At 44.0% G+C, this 22,840-nt stretch overlaps 3 protein-coding genes across 3 annotated transcripts in view; 2 read left to right on the forward strand and 1 right to left on the reverse strand.

Moving 5' to 3' along the window:
• The window catches only part of LOC112216925 (cyclin-dependent kinase 17), a 42,614-nt gene extending 37,324 nt beyond the window's left edge, over nt 1-5,290 (reverse strand). The window contains exon 1 of the mRNA XM_024377077.2: nt 4,921-5,290. The gene's annotated coding sequence lies outside the window, so the exon portion shown is untranslated. The remainder of the gene's footprint in view (nt 1-4,920) is intronic.
• Nucleotides 5,291-6,957: 1,667 nt separating this feature from the next.
• LOC112216927 (phytanoyl-CoA dioxygenase, peroxisomal) lies at nt 6,958-10,732 on the forward strand. Its single transcript, XM_024377082.2, has 9 exons — nt 6,958-7,135; nt 7,554-7,606; nt 8,059-8,169; nt 8,524-8,692; nt 9,148-9,229; nt 9,586-9,767; nt 9,852-10,001; nt 10,115-10,246; nt 10,339-10,732. The coding sequence occupies exons 1-9, from the start codon at nt 7,070-7,072 to the stop codon at nt 10,390-10,392; spliced, it is 999 nt and encodes a 332-aa protein (XP_024232850.1). The 5' UTR covers nt 6,958-7,069; the 3' UTR covers nt 10,393-10,732.
• Nucleotides 10,733-17,561: 6,829 nt separating this feature from the next.
• On the forward strand, nt 17,562-19,645 carry LOC112217179 (unique cartilage matrix-associated protein-like). The gene is made up of 3 exons (XM_042299978.1): nt 17,562-17,601; nt 18,830-19,006; nt 19,532-19,645. Exons 1-3 carry the CDS (start codon nt 17,562-17,564, stop codon nt 19,618-19,620), a joined length of 306 nt encoding a protein of 101 aa, XP_042155912.1. The 3' UTR covers nt 19,621-19,645.
• Nucleotides 19,646-22,840: the final 3,195 nt, after the last annotated feature.

The following is a 22,840-nucleotide window of genomic DNA, read 5'->3' on the forward strand; positions in this document are numbered from 1 at the left end:
ACGCATGATGGGACAGTTTCCTCAGAGAGAGAGAGAGAGAGAGAGAGAGAGAGAGAGAGAGAGAGAGAGAGAGAGAGAGAGAGAGAGAGAGAGAGAGAGAGAGAGAGAGAGAGAGAGAGAGAGAGAGAGAGAGAGAGAGAGAGAGAGAGAGAGAGAGAGAGAGAGAGAGAGAGAGAGAGACAGAGAGAGAGAGAGAGAGAGAGAGAGAGAGAGAGAGAGAGACAGAGAGACAGAGAGAGAGAGAGAAGAAAGAAGAAAAAGAGAGAGAGAGAGAGAGAGAGAGAGAGAGAGCGAGAGAGAGAGAGAGAGAGAAAAGAGAGAAAAGAGAAGAGAAAAGAGAGAGAGAGAGAAAGAGAGAGAAAGAAAGAGAGAGAGAAAAAGAAAGAGAGAAGAAAAAGAGAAAGAGAGAGAGAGAGAAAAAGAGAGAGAGAGAGAAAAAGAGAGAGAAAAAGAGAGAGAGAGAGAAAGAGAGAGAAAGATGGGACAAAGACAGAATGTGTAAGTGCACACACACAGTGCCGGTCTGTGCATGGTACCGGGGTGGTGTTAATCAGACCATGGGCTCCTTCCAAAAGGGCTGCTCCAGTTCCCACAATGCCCCTCTTCAGACAACGAAAGGGGGGCATTGGGCTCGTCTACAGAAACCCCTCAAACCCCACCACGCCTCCCTCCAAACTCTTTTCAGGGGACAGAAAGTATATCCCTCAGAAGGCGTCCCTTTCCCACCAGAACACACACCCACGTACATCAACTCTTGTCCAGAGCCATTCATATAAGATGACATCCAAACCAGATAACAATAGACTGGTATTGTACTGTTGGCCTACACACACATTGCAGGCTGATATAAATGGCTGATTTCTGTGTATTACCTCAACTCTCTCCATAGAACAGCAGGAAGGAAGCTGTGGCTCTGTCGCCATAGCAAGCCAAGGAAGTGTGCGTGTCTAACACACCTTGAAAGTACAGTCTATTAGTTGGCAGAGCAATACACCAGACACAAACAGCGAAGACCGCTGACACAGTACTAAAATACCATGACTAGTCAGCACATCAAACCACTAATCAACTACACTGAATGTCTTTTACAGTTGAGCCATCTCCACCACAACTTCCTCAGTTTCACTTTCAAACTATTAACAGAGACACAACGGGATGATCCCCACCATACAAAACACACAAGCCCACCCCTCTTCCACATTCCTTACATGGCTGACATAACTTCCATAATCAGCATGTGTGCATACGTGGTCTGTCCCTCCGCCTCCCCTCGCTAGTTGTGCTGATTCAGTCACCCATGTTCTAAAGCAGGCCTGGGAAAAAGGGCTGGTCAACAGTTGTCTCACTCACACACACACACTAGGTAGGTGGAGATAGCCAATAAGTCATTAGGTTTTAGGCATGGCCCCCCCATCAAATGATCTCCTTTACACTTGAATGGTGTATTGTCCATACTTAGTCATGTGTATTGTCAATACTTAGTCATGTGTATTGTTTATACTGCACATGACTATGACAATGGGAAAATAGCAATGATAGAATTAACACCTCTGTGTATTCCATCTTACAGAATGCTGTTCTCTGGTTCGTTCTATAGCTGTCTGAACATTCCTTTACCTCAGTTCTAAGACTCTTTAATATGTCTGTGTGGGAGTGAGGCCCACGCAGGCTGCAATAATTACACTCATTATCAAGCCTACAATTAGACTGTCCCGAAAAAAAAATACATAATTGCTACGTGACCCAAAATACACCCAATGACAAAGCACCATGTCCCGAAGACACATGGCATCAGATAAAGGGGGTCTTCATCAGCATCCACTCCTCCTCCTCCCTCTCTTCTCTGTCCTCCCTCTCTTGAATCAGGAACTGAGGGAAAGCATCTGATTGCCCCTAATGACTATCTGATGTCACATTCCACACGTCCAGGCAAACAGTTTAACCCTTGGCTGACCAGACTGAGGGGAGAGGCAGAGGGCTGTGTGAGGTGGCCTGCCTTCCCGATCCATCCCTTCCTCCACACATAATCCTACTAGTAGGAATAGGGACGTGCACGCCTCACAGGCACAGAGACACACACATGAACATTCACACAAGGACTAAAGAGGAAGAAATTCATGGAAAATATATGTATATCTTGCTCTCTCGCCCACACACACATATAAACACGCACTTGTTCATGCCTCTGTTAGCTATGTCTTCAGTGCTAGCTACAGTTCTGGCTGTGGGGCACGGTGTGTGCTGTAACTCTTGTCCCTAATCAATGAGCTTTCTCAAGACACAGTTACATAACACATGATTAAGGCCTGATATGATAGTGCGTGAGTGAGTGAGAGAGAGAGCGATACCTCATAAATTGGGATGGATAGAAATAGAGAAAGCGCCTGGTTCTGTTGTCAATGGCAACAGTGTGTTCTAACCTAGGATGATCTTCTGTAAGCCTGTCAGTGAGATATCCCCCCTCCCATAGCAGACAGGAACTTCATGAGCATACTGCAAATATGTGCACTGCGGGCCTTTCTCTGTTAATTGTGATTCAGCCTGGATTCAAACCAGGGACTGTAGTGCCACCTCTTGCACTGAGATGCAGTACCTTAGACTGCTGCGCCACTCAGGAGCCCAATTCCTTTACATTTTTCATACTTTTACTTTTATGTATATTTAAAACCAAATAGTTTCAGACTTTTAATCTAGTAGTATTTTACTAGGTGACTCACTTTTACTTGAGTCATTTTCTATTAAGGTATCTTTACTTTTACTCAAGTATGACAATTGAGTACTTTTCCCATCACTGCTGGACCATCTCGTCTCGTCTCTTCTCCCTCAGACTTGGTCTGCTGATTTGCATGTGAAGGCAGACAGACATATGGATTGAACATTTGTCAGACAGACAGGGAGACACTGTGGGTATAGTAGGCAGAGGGTCCCGTGAAAAGAAGACTCACAGAGGAACCTTCCCAAAGACAGAGGGAGAGAGAGGATGGTACCGCCTTAGAGTCTGGTGTCAAAGGAGGAGAGAGGGGAGTTGACACACACACACAGAGAGAGAGAGAGAGAGAGACAAGAGAGAGACAAGGGAGAGACAAAAAGAGAGACATTTAACAAAACAGAGCAAAAGAGAGAGGGGGCTGGCAAAAGACTGTACAGCACGATATTCTTAGCAACTGCCATGAATATTCGACAGGATCATATCTAATCAGACCTGAGAGGATGAGTGTGAGCCCTTTTATGAGTCATGACAGAGGAACTTCATGGAGCACCAGTACACCATCACGTCTGAATATAATCTGATTCTGTCCCTGTTATCCTTCCATGCACTTCACCTCCCAGCACTGAGACTGATCAATATCACAGCTATCTTGGCATGCTGTTATCAGCAGGGTTACACAGTAGCACTCTAGAGAGCGAGTTGGGACAGAAAAATGAGGGTTTGGGTCAGTATAATTAGCCTGTCCTGAGGGATTGGTTTCACACAGTTAGAACAACCTGCCTACATACCCCTGATCTGGGTCATTCTAGCTGCAGGGAACTGCTAGGTCTAACCTGAGTGCATGTACACACATACCTCTGGCCAAGAACTAACTGACAACTACTAAGATTTGACACACATAGACACACCTATGATGGATGAAAAAACACTCGCTGGACACATGCAGTACTGGGGGGGGTAGATGGAGGGGAGGGTGCATGTTTCAGCCCAGGGACATGTTGGCTCCAGACGCACAGTTAAGGGATGTTCCAGACAGACATGTATGCTACACCACCACTGGAAAAACACCACAGGGGTCAGAGGTCAAACGACACTGCTCCAATGAGACAAGCACCGGAGGACGAGTGTCATCATAATCACACACACACCTGTCAAAGTGGATCTGCTGATAGGATAGGAAAGAGGGACATTTGGACAGAATATGTTACCTCAATTCTTCTCTATGTTGGCTTCTACCAACTACACTGACAAGGTATGATATTAAATGGGGGATGTATCCTATGCCAGTCTGCTTGCCTGGTATCTTTGTGGTTTCAGAGAGAAATCTGACTCTGAACTGATCCATTTCCACCATGATATCGTTTCCCTGAGAGGCAGTCACAGCCAATGGGTGCTACACTGAGATTATACTGTGCCAGGTATTACTGTGGTTTAAGGAACCAATTCCTCATCATCACTATTACACACTTACAGTTACCCTAGTTCAGACATCTATACGATGTGAATTGTAGCTTATTGGCCTAACAACCTTACATTCATTGTTAACATTGTACACAGTAGCCAATCAGTTTCATATATGCACATTTGACAAACTTACAATGTGCGACACCTGTTATGGACCGCAAGGCCTATAATACATTTTTATTTTAATGGTTCAGATAGGCTACAGCAAAACATAAAATTGGCAAAAAACAAACGAAGCCAGTGTAACACTGAAAGTATTCTTTGTGTATAAAATGTGATGACATGCATCTAACTGGCATGGGTCAAGGCATTGACTATTTACACAATTTATACTATACTCAGCACTTTCAATATAACCTACTGTATGTAACGTTACAAGTTTCAGCTTTTCCTGGGTTATAGCCTAAAAGGTGTTGACAACATGGTGTAGAAAATCAAATGGTGCGTAGCCTACAGGCTGAAAGCAAATAGACAACAATGGTATTGCCCATTGTAACCACTCACTAAGGTATATAAGCAACACATATCATTATGTTAATACAACTCATATTAGTAGGTGTCCTGTAGCTAGTCCTATTTTGACAAGCGAGCAAAATAGTTGGTCAACTCAACCAGACCCTTGTGGCGACGCAACATTGCCCACTGGCAACATTGTTTCTAGTCCTTTCAAAGCGACATTGTTGTAGCCATTCTGATGGATAGTGTGCTTGTAAACCTACATGAAGCCACAACATTTGGCTACTTACCAGAAACGATGTACTTTGTTTCGATCTGACTTCCACACCTCGATAGGCGCTTCCTCGGAGGCCGGATGCCTGTTTTTCCACCCACCCGTAAAAAACAGTTCGTCTACGTCTTGCTTTTCTCTTGCTCACATTATTCCGTACAGAATGTTCTCACATGAACACCGTCTTCAAAATTCAAATGATAAACATTACAGACCAGATTCCGAAAGCTCACTTCTATGACGAGCAGGGAGTTTATGGAGAGTGAGAACGGATTGTGTCTGTGGATGAACCGGTAGGGGAGCAAGCTTTGGCTGCCCGCATTCTGACGCCTCCGCCTATGCTGCTGCTGACATGGAGAGAGAGGGGAGAAAGAAACTGAATGCGATTGGTGGCCGCCTCCCAGCAGCACCAATATGGCCCTTCCTTCATTCAATGAGTAGTTTTGTAGCGCCTCCTGCAGAAGGCCTACGACCTAGATAAATCATAGCCTACATTCCCTGATAACTAGGCCTATTAATCAGTGGTGCAAATTACTTACTAAAAATACTTTTAAGTATTACTTAAGTCGTTTTTTGGGGTATCTGTACTTTACTTTACTATTTATATTTTTGGCAACTTTTACTTCACTACATTACTAAAGAAAATAATGCACATTTTACTCCATACATTTTCCCTGATACCCAAATCTATTCGTTATATTTTGAATGCTTAGCATGACAGTCAAATTGTCTGTTTTCACGCACATATCAAGAGAACATCCCTGGTCATCCTTATTGCCTCATCTGGCGGACTCACTAAACACACATGCTTCCTTTGTACATTATGTCTGAGTGTTGGTGTGCCCTTGGCTATCCATAAATTCAAAATACAAGAAAATTGTGCCATCTGGTTTGCTTAAGATACGTCATTTGAAATTATTTCTACTTTTACTTTTGACACTTAAAAAAAAAATACTCGATCTACTTAAACTAAGGGAATTCATTCTCATTTTGAGTCTGTGTCTGTTGATCTCTGTCCCCTAATAGTTTATTCAGTTATAAGGCTATATCTGTTGATCTCTGTCCCCTAATAGTTTATTCAGTTATAAGGCTATATCTGTTGATCTCTGTCCCCTAATAGTTTATTCAGTTATAAGGCTATATCTGTTGATCTCTGTCCCCTAATAGTTTATTCAGTTATAAGGCTATATCTGTTGATCTCTGTCCCCTAATAGTTTATTCAGTTATAAGGCTATATCTGTTGATCTCTGTCCCCTAATAGTTTATTCAGTTATAAGGCTATATCTGTTGATCTCTGTCCCCTAATAGTTTATTCAGTTATAAGGCTATATCTGTTGATCTCTGTCCCCTAATAGTTTATTCAGTTATAAGGCTATATCTGTTGATCTCTGTCCCCTAATAGTTTATTCAGTTATAAGGCTATATCTGTTGATCTCTGTCCCCTAATAGTTTATTCAGTTATAAGGCTATATCTGTTGATCTCTGTCCCCTAATAGTTTATTCAGTTATAAGGCTATATCTGTTGATCTCTGTCCCCTAATAGTTTATTCAGTTATAAGGTTATATCTGTTGCATGTTTTGTACATTTGTCACAAAGATGCTCTGTTTTATTTTATTCTCTCATGTCTTGTGGGTTTATGCGGATGGTTGCCATCTGACGGGATTGAGGAGTGGTATTTATTGTTTTGTGTCTAAATATTTGTTTGCTTGTTTGTTGTTGTTCACTATGACTGAAATGAGCTCTGAGGTCAGGTTGAATGAGGGAAAGCTTCCATTCAATTAATAGTGTGTGTGTGTGTGTGTGTGTTTGGTTTTACTATCCTTGTGGGGACCAAAAGGGTTAGCATTAGGGTTATGGGTTAGGTTTAGGGGGTTTGCGGGTTAAGGTAAGGGTTAGAGTTATGGATTAGGTTTAGGGTGACGGTTAGGTGTAAGGGAAAATAGAATATTGAATGGGACCAAATTGTTTTTACCCCACAAGAATAGTCAAACAAAAGTGCACGTGTGTGTGTGTGCGTGTGCGCACGCGCGTGTGTCAATGTCACTCTCGCTTGTGGACTTCGACCTAGTTGGAGAGTATGACAGCAGCAGCATACTGTAGCTCTACATAACAGTGGGCATATGACTGCGCATCGAAGGGAATACAGAATAAAACATATTCTTGCAAAATGTCTCGAGCGGCAGACAGACTGAAAGTGGTCGTGAATCATCTAGATCGACCATCTTCTTTTGTTGTATCCTTTTCAAGTGTTTTACTGTAAACGTCGTGTGTTTCTCCATGGCTGCGCGGTGCTGAGATTTCTGACCGATTTTCAGGGACTGCGCGTCGGTACAGCTTCGCAGGACAGGCCGGGGCATGAGTAAATTATCCGGCCTTTTCAGAGCGAACTGAACATTGGGAGTGGAACTATGACATTGCAAAATGTATTTATTTTCTGTAAATGTGTTTATTTATCCATATAAGACTACACTATCTTATAGGCTATGAATGCGTAAACGGCGCACGTGTAACTATTAGGCTATAGGTATTCACAATTTAATTTATTCTTATAATTAACGGTATGACATATTTTGCATAAATGTGTAATAGCTACAAATAACTATTTTGTTATAAGACATCATTCATGTATGGCCTTAATTCATTGCATAAAGCAAGCATCTACCTCTGGCCAAAACGTTACCTACTATCAACCACAAGCACTGAGGTAAGTGACACATCAATCTCCTATTTGGGCTGTTTTGTCCATGTCAATGGCCTTATATCAGGACAGTCTAAAAGTACAGGTACTGACCCTTGCCCTACTTACTGTGCACATTACACAATGCTGAGATCCTCTCAGTAGTTCATTCAACTTTGAGTTACCTCACTCTGTAACTTAACACAATGTAACATAGGCACAGAGTCTAATAAGTGTTTATCACACTGTCAGGCACAGAGTCTAATAAGTGTTTATCACACTGTCAGGCACAGAGTCTAATAAGTGTGTATCACACTGTCAGGCACAGAGTCTAATAAGTGTGTATCACACTGTCAGGCACAGAGTCTAATAAGTGTGTATCACACTGTCAGGCACAGAGTCTAATAAGTGTTTATCACACTGTCAGGCACAGAGTCTAATAAGTGTTTATCACACTGTTATTCACTTGCTGTATCCAGGTATTCCTTTGACAATGATCTGCTGAGCACTGAGCAGAGAATCTCCTATGAGGAGGATGGGTTCCTCCTGATCAAGGGCCTGGTGTCTGGGGAGGACATTGACAGATTCAGGTAAGACCACAACACCATGAGCGAGACAACAGAAAGATCTCAGATGTTACTGAAAGGATAGAAACACTAGATAAACAAAAAACAGGCGTCTAACGTAAGAATGCTCAACGATGAAAGTACAAAAGAGACCACAGAAGAGAAGAATGCCTGAAGATCACTTGACTTGACTGTCTCCACCAGCGCTTCAATATGTCCCCTGTCTTTGACCCCACATGCAGCATGGTTCACCAGTAGAACGGCAGAACACTGCTCCTCTGTACCAGAGACACATGGCTTTACCAGCTGGGCTTAATTAGTGATGCTACACTGAACAAGGACTGTTTGTGTGTGTGTGTGTGTGTGTGTGTGTGGCAGGGTGGCGTTTGAGCGGATATGCCGTCGGGAGGTGCAGGTCCCGGGGCTGGTGGTGATGAGGGACGTGTCCATCGCCAAGTCAGAGTTCGTCCCTAACCAGAAGGCCATCTCCAAGCTGCAGGACTTCCAGGAAGAGCCTGAGTTATTCCGCTACTGTAGCCTGCCTCAGGTACACACACTGCATGGACACACACACACACGGACCCACGCAGGTGGACTGCATCAAGATCTCATAGTTTCCCATCGAAATTCGACGTCTTTTGGATGAACATCTATTTTTGCTAGAGCGTTGGGAACTGCCGTAACGCAGTGGTCTGGGCAGAGCGCTTCGTCTCCGAGCATCACGAGTTCCTGCCAGGCAATCGTTTTTATTTCATTTTTTTGGTGAGCGCTTAGGAAGGCATAGATATCCACGTTCTCAGGACCTTTTCAAACGTCCGAAATCAAAGTCTATTTCTAGTGATCAGGCTGACACGGACGCATTCATGCACACACAGACGCACACACTCTCAAGCGCACACATAAGCTCAGAACACACATGTTCTTCTTAGTCTTTCTTTCCTTTTTTTCTTATTTTTTTCCACATCTAGTTTTTATTATTTCACTTGTCTTTGTCTTTCTCAGATCCTGAATTATGTGGAGTGTTTCACTGGTCCCAACATCATGGCCATGCACACCATGCTGATCAACAAGCCCCCAGACACAGGTACAGAACAGTGTGACCCATATCTAACCTCTAACCCCTCAACCTCTAACACTGACCCTTATCCAAAAAGACACACATAGACACACCTTCTAGAGCAGGGATGGGCAATTCCAGTCCTCGAGGGCCCGACTGGTGTCACAGTTCTGCCCCAGCTAACACACCTGACTCCAATCACCTAATCATGATCTTCAGTTTAGAATGCATTTTGATGAATCAGCTGTGTTTGCTAGGGATAGAGAAAGTGTGACACCAATCAGGGCCTCGAGGACTGGAGTTGCCCACCCCTGTTCTAGAGAGTGAAAACAGAGAGCCTGTCCATGTAATGTATCTTTATTTGTGTGTGTGATCTATCTCAGGTAATAAGACATCTCGCCACCCAATGCACCAGGACCTGCATTATTTTCCATTCCGTCCGGCGGACCGTATTGTCTGTTCCTGGACCGCCATGGAGAAGATTCACCGCCAGAACGGCTGTCTGGTGGTCCTTCCTGGTTCTCACCACGGCACCCTCAAAGAACACGACTACCCAGAGTGGGAGGTGAAACACACACACCTGCATCCTCAACAAGCACGACTACCCCCACTAGATCTTGTGACATCACTTCCCTTTTCTTTTCCTCAGGGTGGGGTCAATAAGATGTACCACGGTGTCCGTGACCACGACCCCAATCATCCCAGGGTGCACCTGGAGATGGAGAAAGGAGACACAGTGTTCTTCCACCCTCTATTGATCCATGGATCTGGAATGAACCAGACGCAGGGCTTCCGCAAGGTATCACACTCAACACTGAAAAACACTCTGGAAGCCATAGATACCTAACCATTCTAGGATCCCGAAATCATGGAAGTGTGTGTGTGTGTGTGTGTGTGTGTGTGTGGGTGTAGGCCATCTCCTGCCACTATGCCAGTGCTGACTGCTACTACATTGACGTGAGGGGAACCACCCAGGAGAACATAGGCCAGGAGGTGAAAGAGATCGCAGCAAGGAAATACGCTGTTAATGACGTCACATTTGAGGTACATCACATCTCTGCAGGAGTGATACAGTATACATCAAACACATTGTTAATAGACTGTGGGTAACACTGTCTGTTTTGTGTGTGGTATAGGATACCTGGGCTGTAAGGGGCCGTCTGGTGCAAGGGGATAGGACCAATCTGTGAGAGAGCCCGCCCACCACAGTGTGACGGTCACTCACCACTAACAACCTGCCAATCAAAGGAGATTGAAAAAGTTGGCTAATCCACCAGCCAATAAGCTGAGACTCATTGACGGGAGTAATTTATTCGTTGGGCAAGAGTGAGTGTCCAAGATTCTGAGAGCTGTTTGCCAGATGTGTTTAACATATTTGATTTTGATTTGATTCTATTTGGATCTCTTTTAGTCCCCATTTGGACTAATCTTCCAAGAGTCCTTAAACATTAAAATACAATTTATAATACAAACACATTTTCACATATAACACACTATTACAAACATACATAATATACTAACATAATGACCCAATAAATACTCATAAATAAATCTAAAAAATATTGATTCTTCATCTACTATAGTCCCACAACATTTCTATGTATTATATTTAAATCATTTTAAAATAATGTTTAAATTTATATATTGAAAGGTTTCTGGTTTGCTCCGATAATTTATTCAATTTCTTTATTGCTCTAAATCGAAATGATATTTTGTGGTTGACAATCTATTCCTAGTATTTACTGAATGTCTGTCTCTTACCAACTGAATACCGTTGTGAATAGAACTTGGCCATTTTAAATGATGTATATTATGAAATAACATGCTTAAAAATAAGCATGTTTTTTTCAATTATCTTGTCGGTTGATGACCAACCAAGAACACTGTGCATGACTACAACAGAAGAACCATATCTCCACCTTAAAACAATTCTTGCTGCTTTGTTCTGTGCAATCTGCAAGCCTCCTAACTTCACTTGATGATGCTTTTCCCCAGACCACAGAACAGTAGTTCACTTGACTCTCAGTTAATGCTTGTGTTTTTTGCTGAATAATTTTTCCTGGTAAATATTTAGCTATCCTTCTGATTATGCATGCTGTTTTAATATATTTTTTTTACATAGATTAGTTAATTGAGACGACCATGATAAGCAGTTGTCTAGGTGCACACCCAATAGTTTGGTTTCTGCCACTTCTTCAATTTGTACTCCTCCCATACTTAATTGTACCCCATGCTGTTTTGGCCTTTTCCTAGTGGAACAGACCAGCATAACTTTGGTTTTCTTGGTGTTTAAAACAAGTTTTTTTTGGCAAATCTACTCCCTGATATTCCCCAAATCTCCTTGTAAAGCTTGCTGCATAAATTGTAGTATCATCTGCAAATATAGTAGCTTGAGTTTCAGCTAAGGCATAGGGAAGGTCGTTGGTATATATTAAATAAAGAAGTGGCCCAAGCCAGCTGCCCTGCGGTATTCCACAGTTTAACACATGAGGGGAAGAAAATGAACCATTGATATAGATGGACTGTTTCCTGTCAGTTAGATATGACTGTATATTATATATAATATATATATTAAACTAAAGGGATGTTAATTGCACAGTTAAGCATTGATTGAAGTGATCATCTTCTGCCTGACATTAAAGCACTTACTGTGTGGTGGACTGGAGTGAGAGGAGCAGAGGTAGAATGTGTGAGAGAGAGAGAGAGAGAGAGCGTGATAGACTAGGAGAAAGAGAGTGTGTACGAGAGGTGAGTGGATGAAGGTGAATAGGAGGCTATTTCTGTTATGAATATGAGCGTGTTTTAGTACACTTTGGAATCCAGGTACTCAGGGTGTCGCTTTGTAGATCAGTCCACCATGAAATACCAGTAACCTTGATGCCTTAATATAACAGAATCGTAGGTGTATTTGACATCACCGCCTTAACAATCAAATCTATGCTGCTTTTAAAGAATTTGTAATGAGTACTTTGTTTGTAAATTAGTTTATGTGATTTCCTTTCATTATTGTCGATGTAACTGACAATAAACGGGACTCAGAATCAATTGCTTTATTCTCTTTATCATCTGTTCCTTAGAGTTCTAGTGAGGATGGTGAGATTCTAATGAGGAGGGTGAGATACTCTCTTGGTTTCCTCACTCCTTTGTGCCACATCCCAGACACAGACACACACACATACAAACACACACACCACCTCGGAGACCATTCTTGATCCCCTAAATCTGACGTGTTTAACCTAAACCTTCCCCCTCGACCCAATATGCTTTCCAGACACACTCCCAGCCAGCTCCTCCCCCCAGCCCTCATGAATATTCAGCAGCTAAAGCTCTGTGAAATCTCCATCACCGTGGAGACACATACAATCCCAGTGTCCCGCCTTGTTCCAGATCCAGATATAGTGTTTGGGGGAGGTAGAGTTCTTAGAATGGTGTGGGGGAGGGGGGGATCAGGGATAGGGGGATGAGACAATAAGGACAATTTAAAGACAGAGAAAGAGCATTACAATTAAGATGAATAGTGTCCAACTCCAATTTCCATATACAGCACCAGTCTGGATACCTGGCAAGTGATATGTAAATCCTATGTGTGAAGGAAGGAGAGTTCCTGTGTGTGAGGAAGTGTTTGTCCTGTGTTTTCAAATGGAGGCTGAGATGTTTCCTGACTTGGGCTGATGCCTCTCCTGTGGAACCAAAGAAAACAACTGAGGGCTGCGCGTGTGTGTGTGTGTGTGTGTGTGTGTGCCGTGCCACGCACGTCTGTGTGTCATGGAAAGGAGAACAACCATTCCATTCAGAGTAAAGCCCTTAAGTCTACCAGTTAATCAGACATACACTATACATGAAATCCTACCAACCCTACACATGTAATTCAGTGTCAATATCGAGACCCACAAACCTGATACTCATGATCACACACGCACATGCACACGCACATCCACACACACACACACACACACACACACACACACACACACACAGGTCTCTTAGCCACTCATTCACTCAGAAAAACAAAAGCCAAGGACAGACTCCTCTGCTCAGTTTCCTACTTCAGTCTTAACATAGCCTTCTCTTCTTGATTTTTCCAAAACATAGACACCTGCATGTGTTAATGTAAATGCATAAACAGTCCTCAAGGTGGCGTCCTTGGGTTACTGCATTATAGTAAACTTCATGATGTCTTTTGCAGTATTTGTGGAGGTGGTCTGGCTGTTTGTCATAATTGTGGCTACATAGATACTGAAGGTAGATTCCTTTTAGAGGAAAGAAGAAAAAAGCTGAACTTCACCTTGAAGCTTGAATGTGAAACAGTAAAGGTTATTCAGCTCTCAGGGCCCTCAAAAGGTTATACAGCTGCACCATTGAGAGCATCTTGACTGGCTGCATCACCACTTGCCCATATGGAAAAGATATAGAATCATTTAACGAGATTCTTATATGTTCTAGTCAGTAATACACAATCAAGACTCATAGAATATTCTTGTAATATCTGACTTACAGTGGGGCAAAAAAGTATTTAGTCAGCCACCAATTGTGCAAGTTCTCCCACTTAAAAAGATGAGAGAGGCCTGTAATTTTCATCATAGGTACACTTCAACTATGACAAGACAATATGAGAAAAAAAATCCAGAAAATCACATTGTAGGATTTTTAAATGAATTTATTTGCAAATTATGGTGGAAAATAAGTATTTGGTGGGATTAACAACAAGTTTATCTTTAAAATGATGTAAAATACTTCTATGTTTGAGGAATTTTAATGATGAGATTTCTGTTGTTTTGAATTTGGCGCCCTGCACTTTCACTGGCTGTTGTCATATCGAGAAGAAGTTTTAAGGTGCCACCAACCTCCTGTGGAGGGTATAGCACATTGTTTGTAACTTAAGGGAGCTGTGCCCATCGGGGCAATGAACAGTACTGAGATCATCCATACCAGAGAGGTGAATGGGCTCTGTTGCTTTGCATATGCCCAGGCCTGGCAAGGTTTGCATGCATCAACACAAAACACACACACCTGCTTCTCCTCAGGGGGAAAACATATGCATCCACACACACAATACAACAGAGGGACACACACAGCAAGTTAACACACAGACAAACACATTTTAATCCCCATCTCAAGAGTCTCCTGGTCAACAAGTCTTCCAAGCAGCGAAAACATCAGAGTTGAAAACGCGAAACACACACTACATCTTCACGCGTACAAACTGACGGATACAAAAGCAGCTTTGACATCTCCAGTGGGACCCTGGTCACTGATTGGACAGTGATGAAAGAAGTGTCCTCATTGGCCTGAACTGACCTCAGATCAGTAACCCGGAGCAGACCACACACTGTCCTCCTCCACTCCCTGTGCTGTGTGTGGTTCTTACACGGTCATTTAGATCAGTGACACCCTTATGATTTGTGAGGTGTAATGAAAGTCAATCTCTGCCTCTGCTCCGTCTCACCGTCTCTCTCCTTCTCCTATACGTCCCTAACTCTTGTGTGAACATAAGATTCAACAACTGAGACATAAACTGAACAAGTTCCACAGACATGTGACTAACAGAAATGGAATAATGTGTCCTTGAACAAAGGCGACACCAGCTGCATTAGGTACTGTAGTGCATCTCCTCCTCATGGACTGCACCAGATTTACCAGTTCTTGCTGTGAGAGGTTAACCCACTCTTCCACCAAGGCACCTGCAAGTTCCCGGATATTTCTGGGGGGAATGGCCCTAGCCCTCATCCTCCGATCCAACAGGTCCCAGACGTGCTCAATGGGATTGAGATCCGGGCTCTTCGCTGGCCATAGCAGAACACTGAAATTCTTGTCTTGCATGAAATCACGCACAGAACGAGTAGTACGGCTGGTGGCATTGTCATGCTGGAGGATCATGTCAGGATGAGCCTGCAGGAAGGGTACCACGAGGGAGGAGGATGTCTTCCCTGTAATGCACAGCGTTGAGATTGCCTGCAATGACAACAAGCTTAGTCAGATGACGCTGTGACACACCGCCCCAGACCATGATGGACACTCAACCTCCAAATCGATCCCTCTCCAGAGTACAGGCCTCCGTGTAACGCTCATTCCTTCGACGATAAACGTGAATCCGACCATCACCCCTGGTAAAACAAAACAGCGACTCGTCAGAGAAGAGCACTTTTTTGCCAGTTCTGTCTGGTCCAGCGAAGGTGGGTTTGTGCCCATAGGCGACGTTGTTGCTGGGGATGTCTGGTGAGGACCTGCCTTACAACAGGCCTACAAGCCCTCAGTCCAGCCTCTCTCAGCCTATTGCGGACAGTCTGAGAACTGATGGAGAGATTGTGCGTTCCTGGTGTAACTCGGGCAGTTGTTGTTGCCACCCTGTACCTGTCCCGCAGGGGTGATGTTTGGATGTACCGATCCTGTGCAGGTGTTGTTACACATGGTCTGCCACTGCGAGGACAATCAGCTGTCCATCCTGTCTCCCTGTAGCGCTGTCTTAGGCGTCTCACAGTACGGACATGGCAATTTATTGCCCTGGCCACATCTGCCACATCTGTCCTCATGCCTCCTTGCAGCAGGCCTAAGGTACGTTCACACGTATGAGCAGGGACCCTGGGCATCTTTCTTTTGAGAAAGGACTCTTTGGTGTCCTAAGTTTATATAATTGTGACCTTAATTGCCTACCGTCTGTAAGCTGTTAGTGTCTTAACGACCGTTCCACAGGTGCATGTTCATTAATTGTTTATGGTTCATTGAACAAGCAGGGAAACAGTGTTTAAACCCTTTACAATGAAGATCTGTGAGGTTATTTCTATTTTTACGAATTATCTTTGAAAGACAGGGGCCTTAAAAAGGGACGTTTCTTTTTTTGCGTTTATTTTGGGTTTATTTGAGTTTATTTTGGTTAGAAGTTTAAAATTGCCTCCCTAGTCATAGACGGTTCTTTTTTCTACCACATGGCAAGTGGTACCAGAGCGCTAAGTCTAGGTCCAAGAGGCTTCTAAACAGCTTCTATCCCCAAGCCATAAGACTCCTGAACACCTAATCAAATGTCTGCCCCGACTATTTCCATGCCCCCCCCCACCCTCATCCTCTCCCCCCTTTACACCGCTGCTACTCTGTTGTTATCATCTATGCATAGTCACTTTAATAACTGTACCTTCAGGTACATATTACCTCAACTAACCGGTGCCCCCACACATTGACTCTGTACCGGTGCCCCCCCTGTAAATAGTCTCTGGAGATTTTTCTTGTGTGTTCTTAAGTGTCTCTCCTCAGTTTCGACAACAGATTCTGTCTCAGGTTATATTTCATGGCCCCCTCCTCAAGGCAAATGAAATTCCAGCTGTCCCCCTTCCCCAAAACTCCCTCTCTTTCTCTTCACACCCACTCTCTCCATCCCTCCCCTCTCCCTCCCTCCCTCCCCATCCCCCATCCCCCTCCCTCCCTCGCCTCTCCCTCCCCCTCTCTTCTCCATCCCTCCCCCTCCCCTCTCCATCCCTCCCTCTCTCTCCCCCCTCCCTCGCCTCTCCCTCCCTCCCTTCCTCCCCTCTCCCTCCCCTCTCCCTCTCTCAGTTCATAACTTGACTGTTCACAGCGCTGCTTCACTCTATTCTTCATCATGTCCTGGACTCATCTGGTCTTTTTCTCTCTGCTCGCCACACTCCTCATCCTCACACGTAAGTACCCTGGGGGGGGGGGGTCAAGGTAGGGTGTGGGAGAGGAGGTGGAGGGTCACATTTTTAAAACTTTTTTTATGGTGTAGGTTTGATGTTTATGGTGAGACCTTTTCTGAAAGGTGCTTGTGCAGAATGTCTAGAAAGAGGCCTTGCTGATCAGCTCAAGTGTAAAATTGACAAAAACCTCTCTCTCTCTTTCCCAGTCTCCCCCGGGGTGCGGAGTGCATCGGTGAGAGATGGAAGAGAGGGAAAAGCTGCAGAGCACAAAGGTGAGTGTCATATGTTCCATTCCCCCTCCCCAACCTGAGTGACCCCAATGACCCTCTTTGACCCTTCCCTGCTACCCTCTGCCCCCAGGGTCAGCGTGGAGAGTCTTCATGCCCGATGCGGATGCAGCGAACTTCTTCAAAAAGCGTAGTCGGCGCTCGGGCAAATATGAGGTGGAGGTCCTCGGTGAGGCTGTTTGCCATCAATATGGGGAATTACTATGGAGCCAGGGCAGGGGAAGGACAGGGGACATGGGGGTTGATGATGTTAGTGTTTGCATGTGGTTGAAGTTGCTGGTGCCATTATGGACAGTTTGTTTTGTGAGGTTTACAGCACTCTGTAGAGACTGCTGGTGTGTGTGTGTGTGTGTGTGTGTGTGTGTGTACTCAAAGTCTATTCATTTGATGGTCTGTGGATTAAAATGTTGGGTGGTGTGGTTTGAGGTCATGGCTGTGAACTCTGAGGGCAGACTGAAGACTCCCACAGGTGTATCGCTGGCAGCTGCTCCACAAGCTTAAACACATTTGAAGCCATCTGTTTCTCACACACACTGGAGGCAGCAAAAGGAGTCACAGGGTAGTATGGAACAGCCTCTTTCCCTCTCTCTCTGTCCCTCTCAGCCAGTCCCAGAGACAGATAGGCTGTCGTCTGCTCCTGCTCCCTGTCAGTGCACCTCTCTGGGCTACTGCTCAGAGAAAACAAGCCCACATTCCTGGAAAGCGTTAGTTACAAAATACTGTTTATATCACCTGCCAGCCAGTCACCAAGGAGCTGGGTGTGCACGAGAGAGAAGGGAGAGAAGTGTGTGTGTGCGCGTGCATGAGGGTATGTGTGTATGTGTGTGTATGTGTGTATACGACTTTGTTGTGACCGTGTTAGTGGAGTGATGTGCAGGTCAAATGGAAGGCACTGCAGGAGCTGAGACAGGAATGTGTGGACCAATGAACCATTCTAGTGCAGAGAGAGAGACAGACAACAAGAGGAAATGAGAGAGAGAAAAGAAAGAGAAGAAACCTGAGGAGGATAATGGAAAGGTGTGTTACCTTAGTCATTGGGTTACAGTAAGACACGTGAGCAGGTCTGCAGCCACGACGACAGAGAGACAGAGAGATTTGTGACCTGTTTGCCACAAGAAAAGGGCAACCAGTAAATACAACCAATATTTATTTATTTTCCCTTTTGTACTTTAACTATTTCCACATCATTGTAACACTGTACATGGCCACAATATGACATGTGAAATGTTTCTATCCCTTAGAAAATTGTGATTGTAATGTTTATTGTTAATTTTTGATTGTTTATTTCACTTGCTCTGGCAATGTAAATATATGTTTCCCATGCCAATAGGGAGAGATAGTGAACCCAACCAGTAAGTCTAGTACCTGAGAAGGTTTCCATTCCGCAAAGCCTCATTCCACCAGACCGTTTTGTAAGAAAACAACCTACTATTCAGTGTGTGTGTTCTTGTTGTGTGTGTACTCTAAAATATTGTGATGTCACCTTAAAACTTATGTGAGTACCCAAATGAGGGCTAGTGTTCAATGTATCCAGTACCGGCCTGTGTGTGTGTGTGTGTGTATATATATAAAGCAACAGGTATAGTATCTCTCCCAAAAACTGTGTGATAGAGTTGGACTGCCTGCAGTGTGGTGTGTGGTGAGGACAGGTTGGAAGTTTGGCGCCAAACATCTTTGAGGTTCATGACGTAACTAAGACAACACCTCTCACTCTACCTTAGTGACCATAACACCTTCTTCCATCTCTCCTTCTTTCCCCCTCCCCCCTCCCTCCGTAGCCGAGCAGAGGTTAAGGCTGTCAGCTGATGAGAGGAGGGAGTACTATGACGAACAGAGGAACGAGTTTGAGAACTATGTGGAAGAGGAGCGCGATGGTAAGACCGACTAACTCTGTTCCAATGAGGTTTAAAACCATAAGTGCCCATTTGGTTAAACTCAGACCCTTATACCTCTTAGTGGTAAAACGCCACAGCTTGATTTATCTGCAGTAATCACAGAGTCTAATCCCAGTTTTCACAGTGTGCTGCACTGAACACGTTGACCACACGTCTGTATAGGGATGTGTTGGGTTTGTGGTAGTTCTTGTGCCTATTGCGTTTCTGGGATGTGTTTTCTCCCACATACAGTGCCTTGCGAAAGTATTCGGCCCCCTTGAACTTTGTGACCTTTTGCCACATTTCAGGCTTCAAACATAAAGATATAAAACTGTATTTTTTTGTGAAGAATCAACAACAAGTGGGACACAATCATGAAGTGGAACGACATTTATTGGATATTTCAAACTTTTTTAACAAATCAAAAACTGAAATACACGTTCTTAGTCCTCCGAGTTCTACACTCTGCAGGTTGGCACAAACAAAAAACCCTCAACCCTCTTTCCCTTCTCTCTCCATCCACAGAGCAGGATGAGAGGACACGGGAGAAGACAGAGCAGTGGCGTGAGTTCCACTATGATGGACTCTACCCCCGTTATCCCCGCGGTTGGTGAGCATGCTCCATAGGCCAAGGAGATCCGAACATGGTGCACCAGCCTGTGATAGGCAGGACCCTGTGCCACTTAAGACACCTAGCCTATCAGACGGACATAACAAGAGCATGGGAGGTGGCCAAACCATCACTCACCTCGGAGTAAAAAGGTTGACGTACAAAACTATTAAAGTCAATCATTTAAAATGGTAGTATTACGTAGATAAAACACAGTTTTGCAACATTTATATTCAAAACTATTAAAGACTGGCAGGTCAAGTTTGAAAAAGGAGGCTGTGATTGTATGCTTATCTCTGTGTTTGTACATGTATCTGTGTGGTGTGGTCTGTGTATCTTTCACATCTGTTTGTGTATCAAACTGTATGGTCTTTTCTGTATTGTAACCCAACCGCAATCGCAAATATGAAACCTGTAACTGTAATTCAGAACCACAGACACCAATAAAATGTACTGCTGTGAATTATTTTATTTTTTTTGGCATATATATAGAGCTAAATCAGGGGGTGAATTCTTAAGCACCTAGATTCATAACCTGAATTAAATGTGTGAGTGAGAGAAAGAGCGAGTGAAAAGAGAGAGGGGAAGCTGAAGAAGGGATGATAAAGAGTGCTGGGGAACTCATCAGACTGAGACTAATGTGGTGACTCCATGCGAGACTACCAACGTTCCACAGCTGCAACTTTAGACAGCACTGGGCCGAGAGCAGAGGACAGACAGAGAGGGACTATAAGGACACTGACAGACAGGTCTCTACCTCAGGAGTTGAACTAGTGCCTGTTTGTTCCTATATTTGAGCCATAACCTGGTCACATGGTGTGGTTGATAGATGATGTGTTCTATACAACCTGCTTAGACCAATACAACTGACTGTTAATCACTTTGAGGAGGCAGGCTATCACGTCAATCTGTATTAAATCACATTTGGGAGAAGCAAAACAGTGAGCTAGTTCCCTTGTTCAGACCTACTTGATCTGCTCTTTATCCAGCTCCTGTTACTATTTTTTGGGTGTCTCCAAAACCCCCTCAGACTAAGGACAAAATATAGCACAGGAGACAATTTCTTCCAGCGAGCCCAAGTCAGACAAAGGAGGAGATGGTTGGTAAATTACTCTGCACGATTTAATCAGCACATTCCCATCAAAGCCAGCAGGAGGGAACAACAAACAACTCATTCAGAAATGCAATTGAATCCATTCAAAACACAGCAATTTAAAATCCATAATCAGCTTCAAATTATATCCCCAGTAAAAAAAAAAACATTAAAAGGACTAACGGGTTAACTGGTGATTTAAACTGCAGGATAGCTGATGACACTAGTGAACAAGACCTGTGATTGGACACGGACCTTTTTACAGCTGACGGCTCGACACTTCTGCTCTCTGATGTTCCTCATCTTGTCCTCCATCACCTCCTTCTTCACCAGGAGGTACTCTGCCTAAAGAGAGAGATAGGAACTGTTAACCCTGGACTAGGGGAAGGGGGAATCATTACAGCATTACATCAGGGGGTCAAAGTAGAGCTCCTGCTGCTGGTACTCTGACTAAAGAGAGAGATAGGAACTGTTAACCTTGGACTAGGGGTCATATAAACAGCAGCTCTTTGCTGTATTCGTTGACAGTCTCTCTGTAGTCATGGTTTTACAAGTTATTAAATCTGACGTAGGCTACTAGCCTATTAAAAACTTGGCTGTGGCCAGGGTCATGGACGCGCTGTAGCCACGGTGATTTGAGCTACCTGATTGGGCAGCGCAGTAGATGCACTCAATTTAGTCACAGATTTTCCGGCGTTGTGCCGAAAATCTCCCCCCTGCAAGAATTCCCCCACCCCCTTTTAATCTCCATTTTGTGGCTAGAGTCAAATACTTTCTGTGATACACATCAGAGTCAAATACTCTCTATAGAACAAACTTCACATCAGGATGACCAAAATGACATGGGAGAGATGACACATTTTGGCAAAGAGATTTATTTATAGACTAAAACCAAATCAGTAGCGGATTTAGGTACAGGCGACAAGGGCAGCCGCCCAGGGCGGTACGGGCGCGATACAAGCTAGAACCGCCACATACACTTAAAACAAATAGCCAAACCGAAAACTACTAAGATCAGTGAAATGTAGGCTAAACTGACAACGGAGTGAAGGGCAGAAATCTCAACTAGCAAGCAAGTGGCAGCATTGAAGAACCCGTAGGGGGGTGGGGGATTCTGGCAGGGGGGAGATTTGACACACCGGTCCACCGGGTAGGCGGAGTTTGTCTCACGAGAACACTTTGCTTACCCGGTGCGCAGGACTTTTGAGTCAAGTGCACCTACCGGCAACAGCTCAACACGGTTTTAAAGAGGAGCGCAAGCCTTTACAGCTCGTTGGCTTTTCTACAGAAATATTTGGTGATCGACGAGGAATGCGATCATTGGTCTAATACCTTGATTCCATCTGAAATACACAGCGAAATTATTTAATACATTATCGAGTTTTACCTCCCAGAGTAGAAAAATGTGTTGTGGTATTGCATTCTGTTCATGTGTCATGATAATCTTGGGCAAATGAATACATTTAGTTGATTCCCAATTAAGGTGAATAAATGATTGAATATTGTTGAATTGTTTTAATGCCTGGATTCCGTGAGGGCCCTAATTATCATATTTGGACCAGAATGAGGCTCTCCACTCTACCTAACGTTCCTGCAGTGATGATTCATAAGGGAGCCAGATGACAGACTCTCTCAACGATGCCATTGGGTAGGCTACACTGACCGACGAGACCAGAGTCACTCACTTTAGAATCACTGTCTGGCAAATGCCGACATCCTAGCAAAGGAAACCTAGGAAAGTCCTTCGGGGTGCTTGTCTGATACCACGGACATATAATCAAGTCCCAGGATTTATGAATGGCAAAGGGATACACGAGACTTCATTCAAGACAGTTCGACACATTTAATAAATTAGTCAACACCTGCTGTTCAATTGTCAATCAACACACGGTAAATAGCCAATGCGCCGCCACGTGACTGGCTATGTGAAACACGCAAAATAAAATAAATAAATGAATGAATGTGCCAGAAAACTATCATTTGGCTTAGTGGATTTCGACTCATCGTTACCACTTACATCACGTGGGATGTAGAAATTCACGAGCGTCATGCGCTCTTCCTCCTCTGTGTAAAGAAATCTGACTGCAACCAACCACAGTGAGCACAAATTGTACCGGGAGGCGAAACAGAC

This window comes from Oncorhynchus tshawytscha, linkage group LG17 (genome assembly GCF_018296145.1).
Source record: "Oncorhynchus tshawytscha isolate Ot180627B linkage group LG17, Otsh_v2.0, whole genome shotgun sequence".
In the NCBI taxonomy this organism is placed as follows: domain Eukaryota; kingdom Metazoa; phylum Chordata; class Actinopteri; order Salmoniformes; family Salmonidae; genus Oncorhynchus; species Oncorhynchus tshawytscha.

Coding starts and splice junctions, on each gene's coding strand:
- LOC112216927 (XM_024377082.2), top strand. CDS start 7,070: ATGTCTCGAGCGGCAGACAGACTGAAAGTGGTCGTGAATCATCTAGAT. Junction 7,607..8,058: donor TATCAACCACAAGCACTGAG/GTAAGTGACACA, acceptor TGCTGTATCCAG/GTATTCCTTTGACAATGATC. Junction 8,693..9,147: donor GCTACTGTAGCCTGCCTCAG/GTACACACACTG, acceptor TGTCTTTCTCAG/ATCCTGAATTATGTGGAGTG.
- LOC112217179 (XM_042299978.1), top strand. CDS start 17,562: ATGGCTGTGAACTCTGAGGGCAGACTGAAGACTCCCACAG. Junction 17,602..18,829: donor CAGACTGAAGACTCCCACAG/GTGTATCGCTGG, acceptor GACGTAACTAAG/ACAACACCTCTCACTCTACC. Junction 19,007..19,531: donor TGTGGAAGAGGAGCGCGATG/GTAAGACCGACT, acceptor CTCCATCCACAG/AGCAGGATGAGAGGACACGG.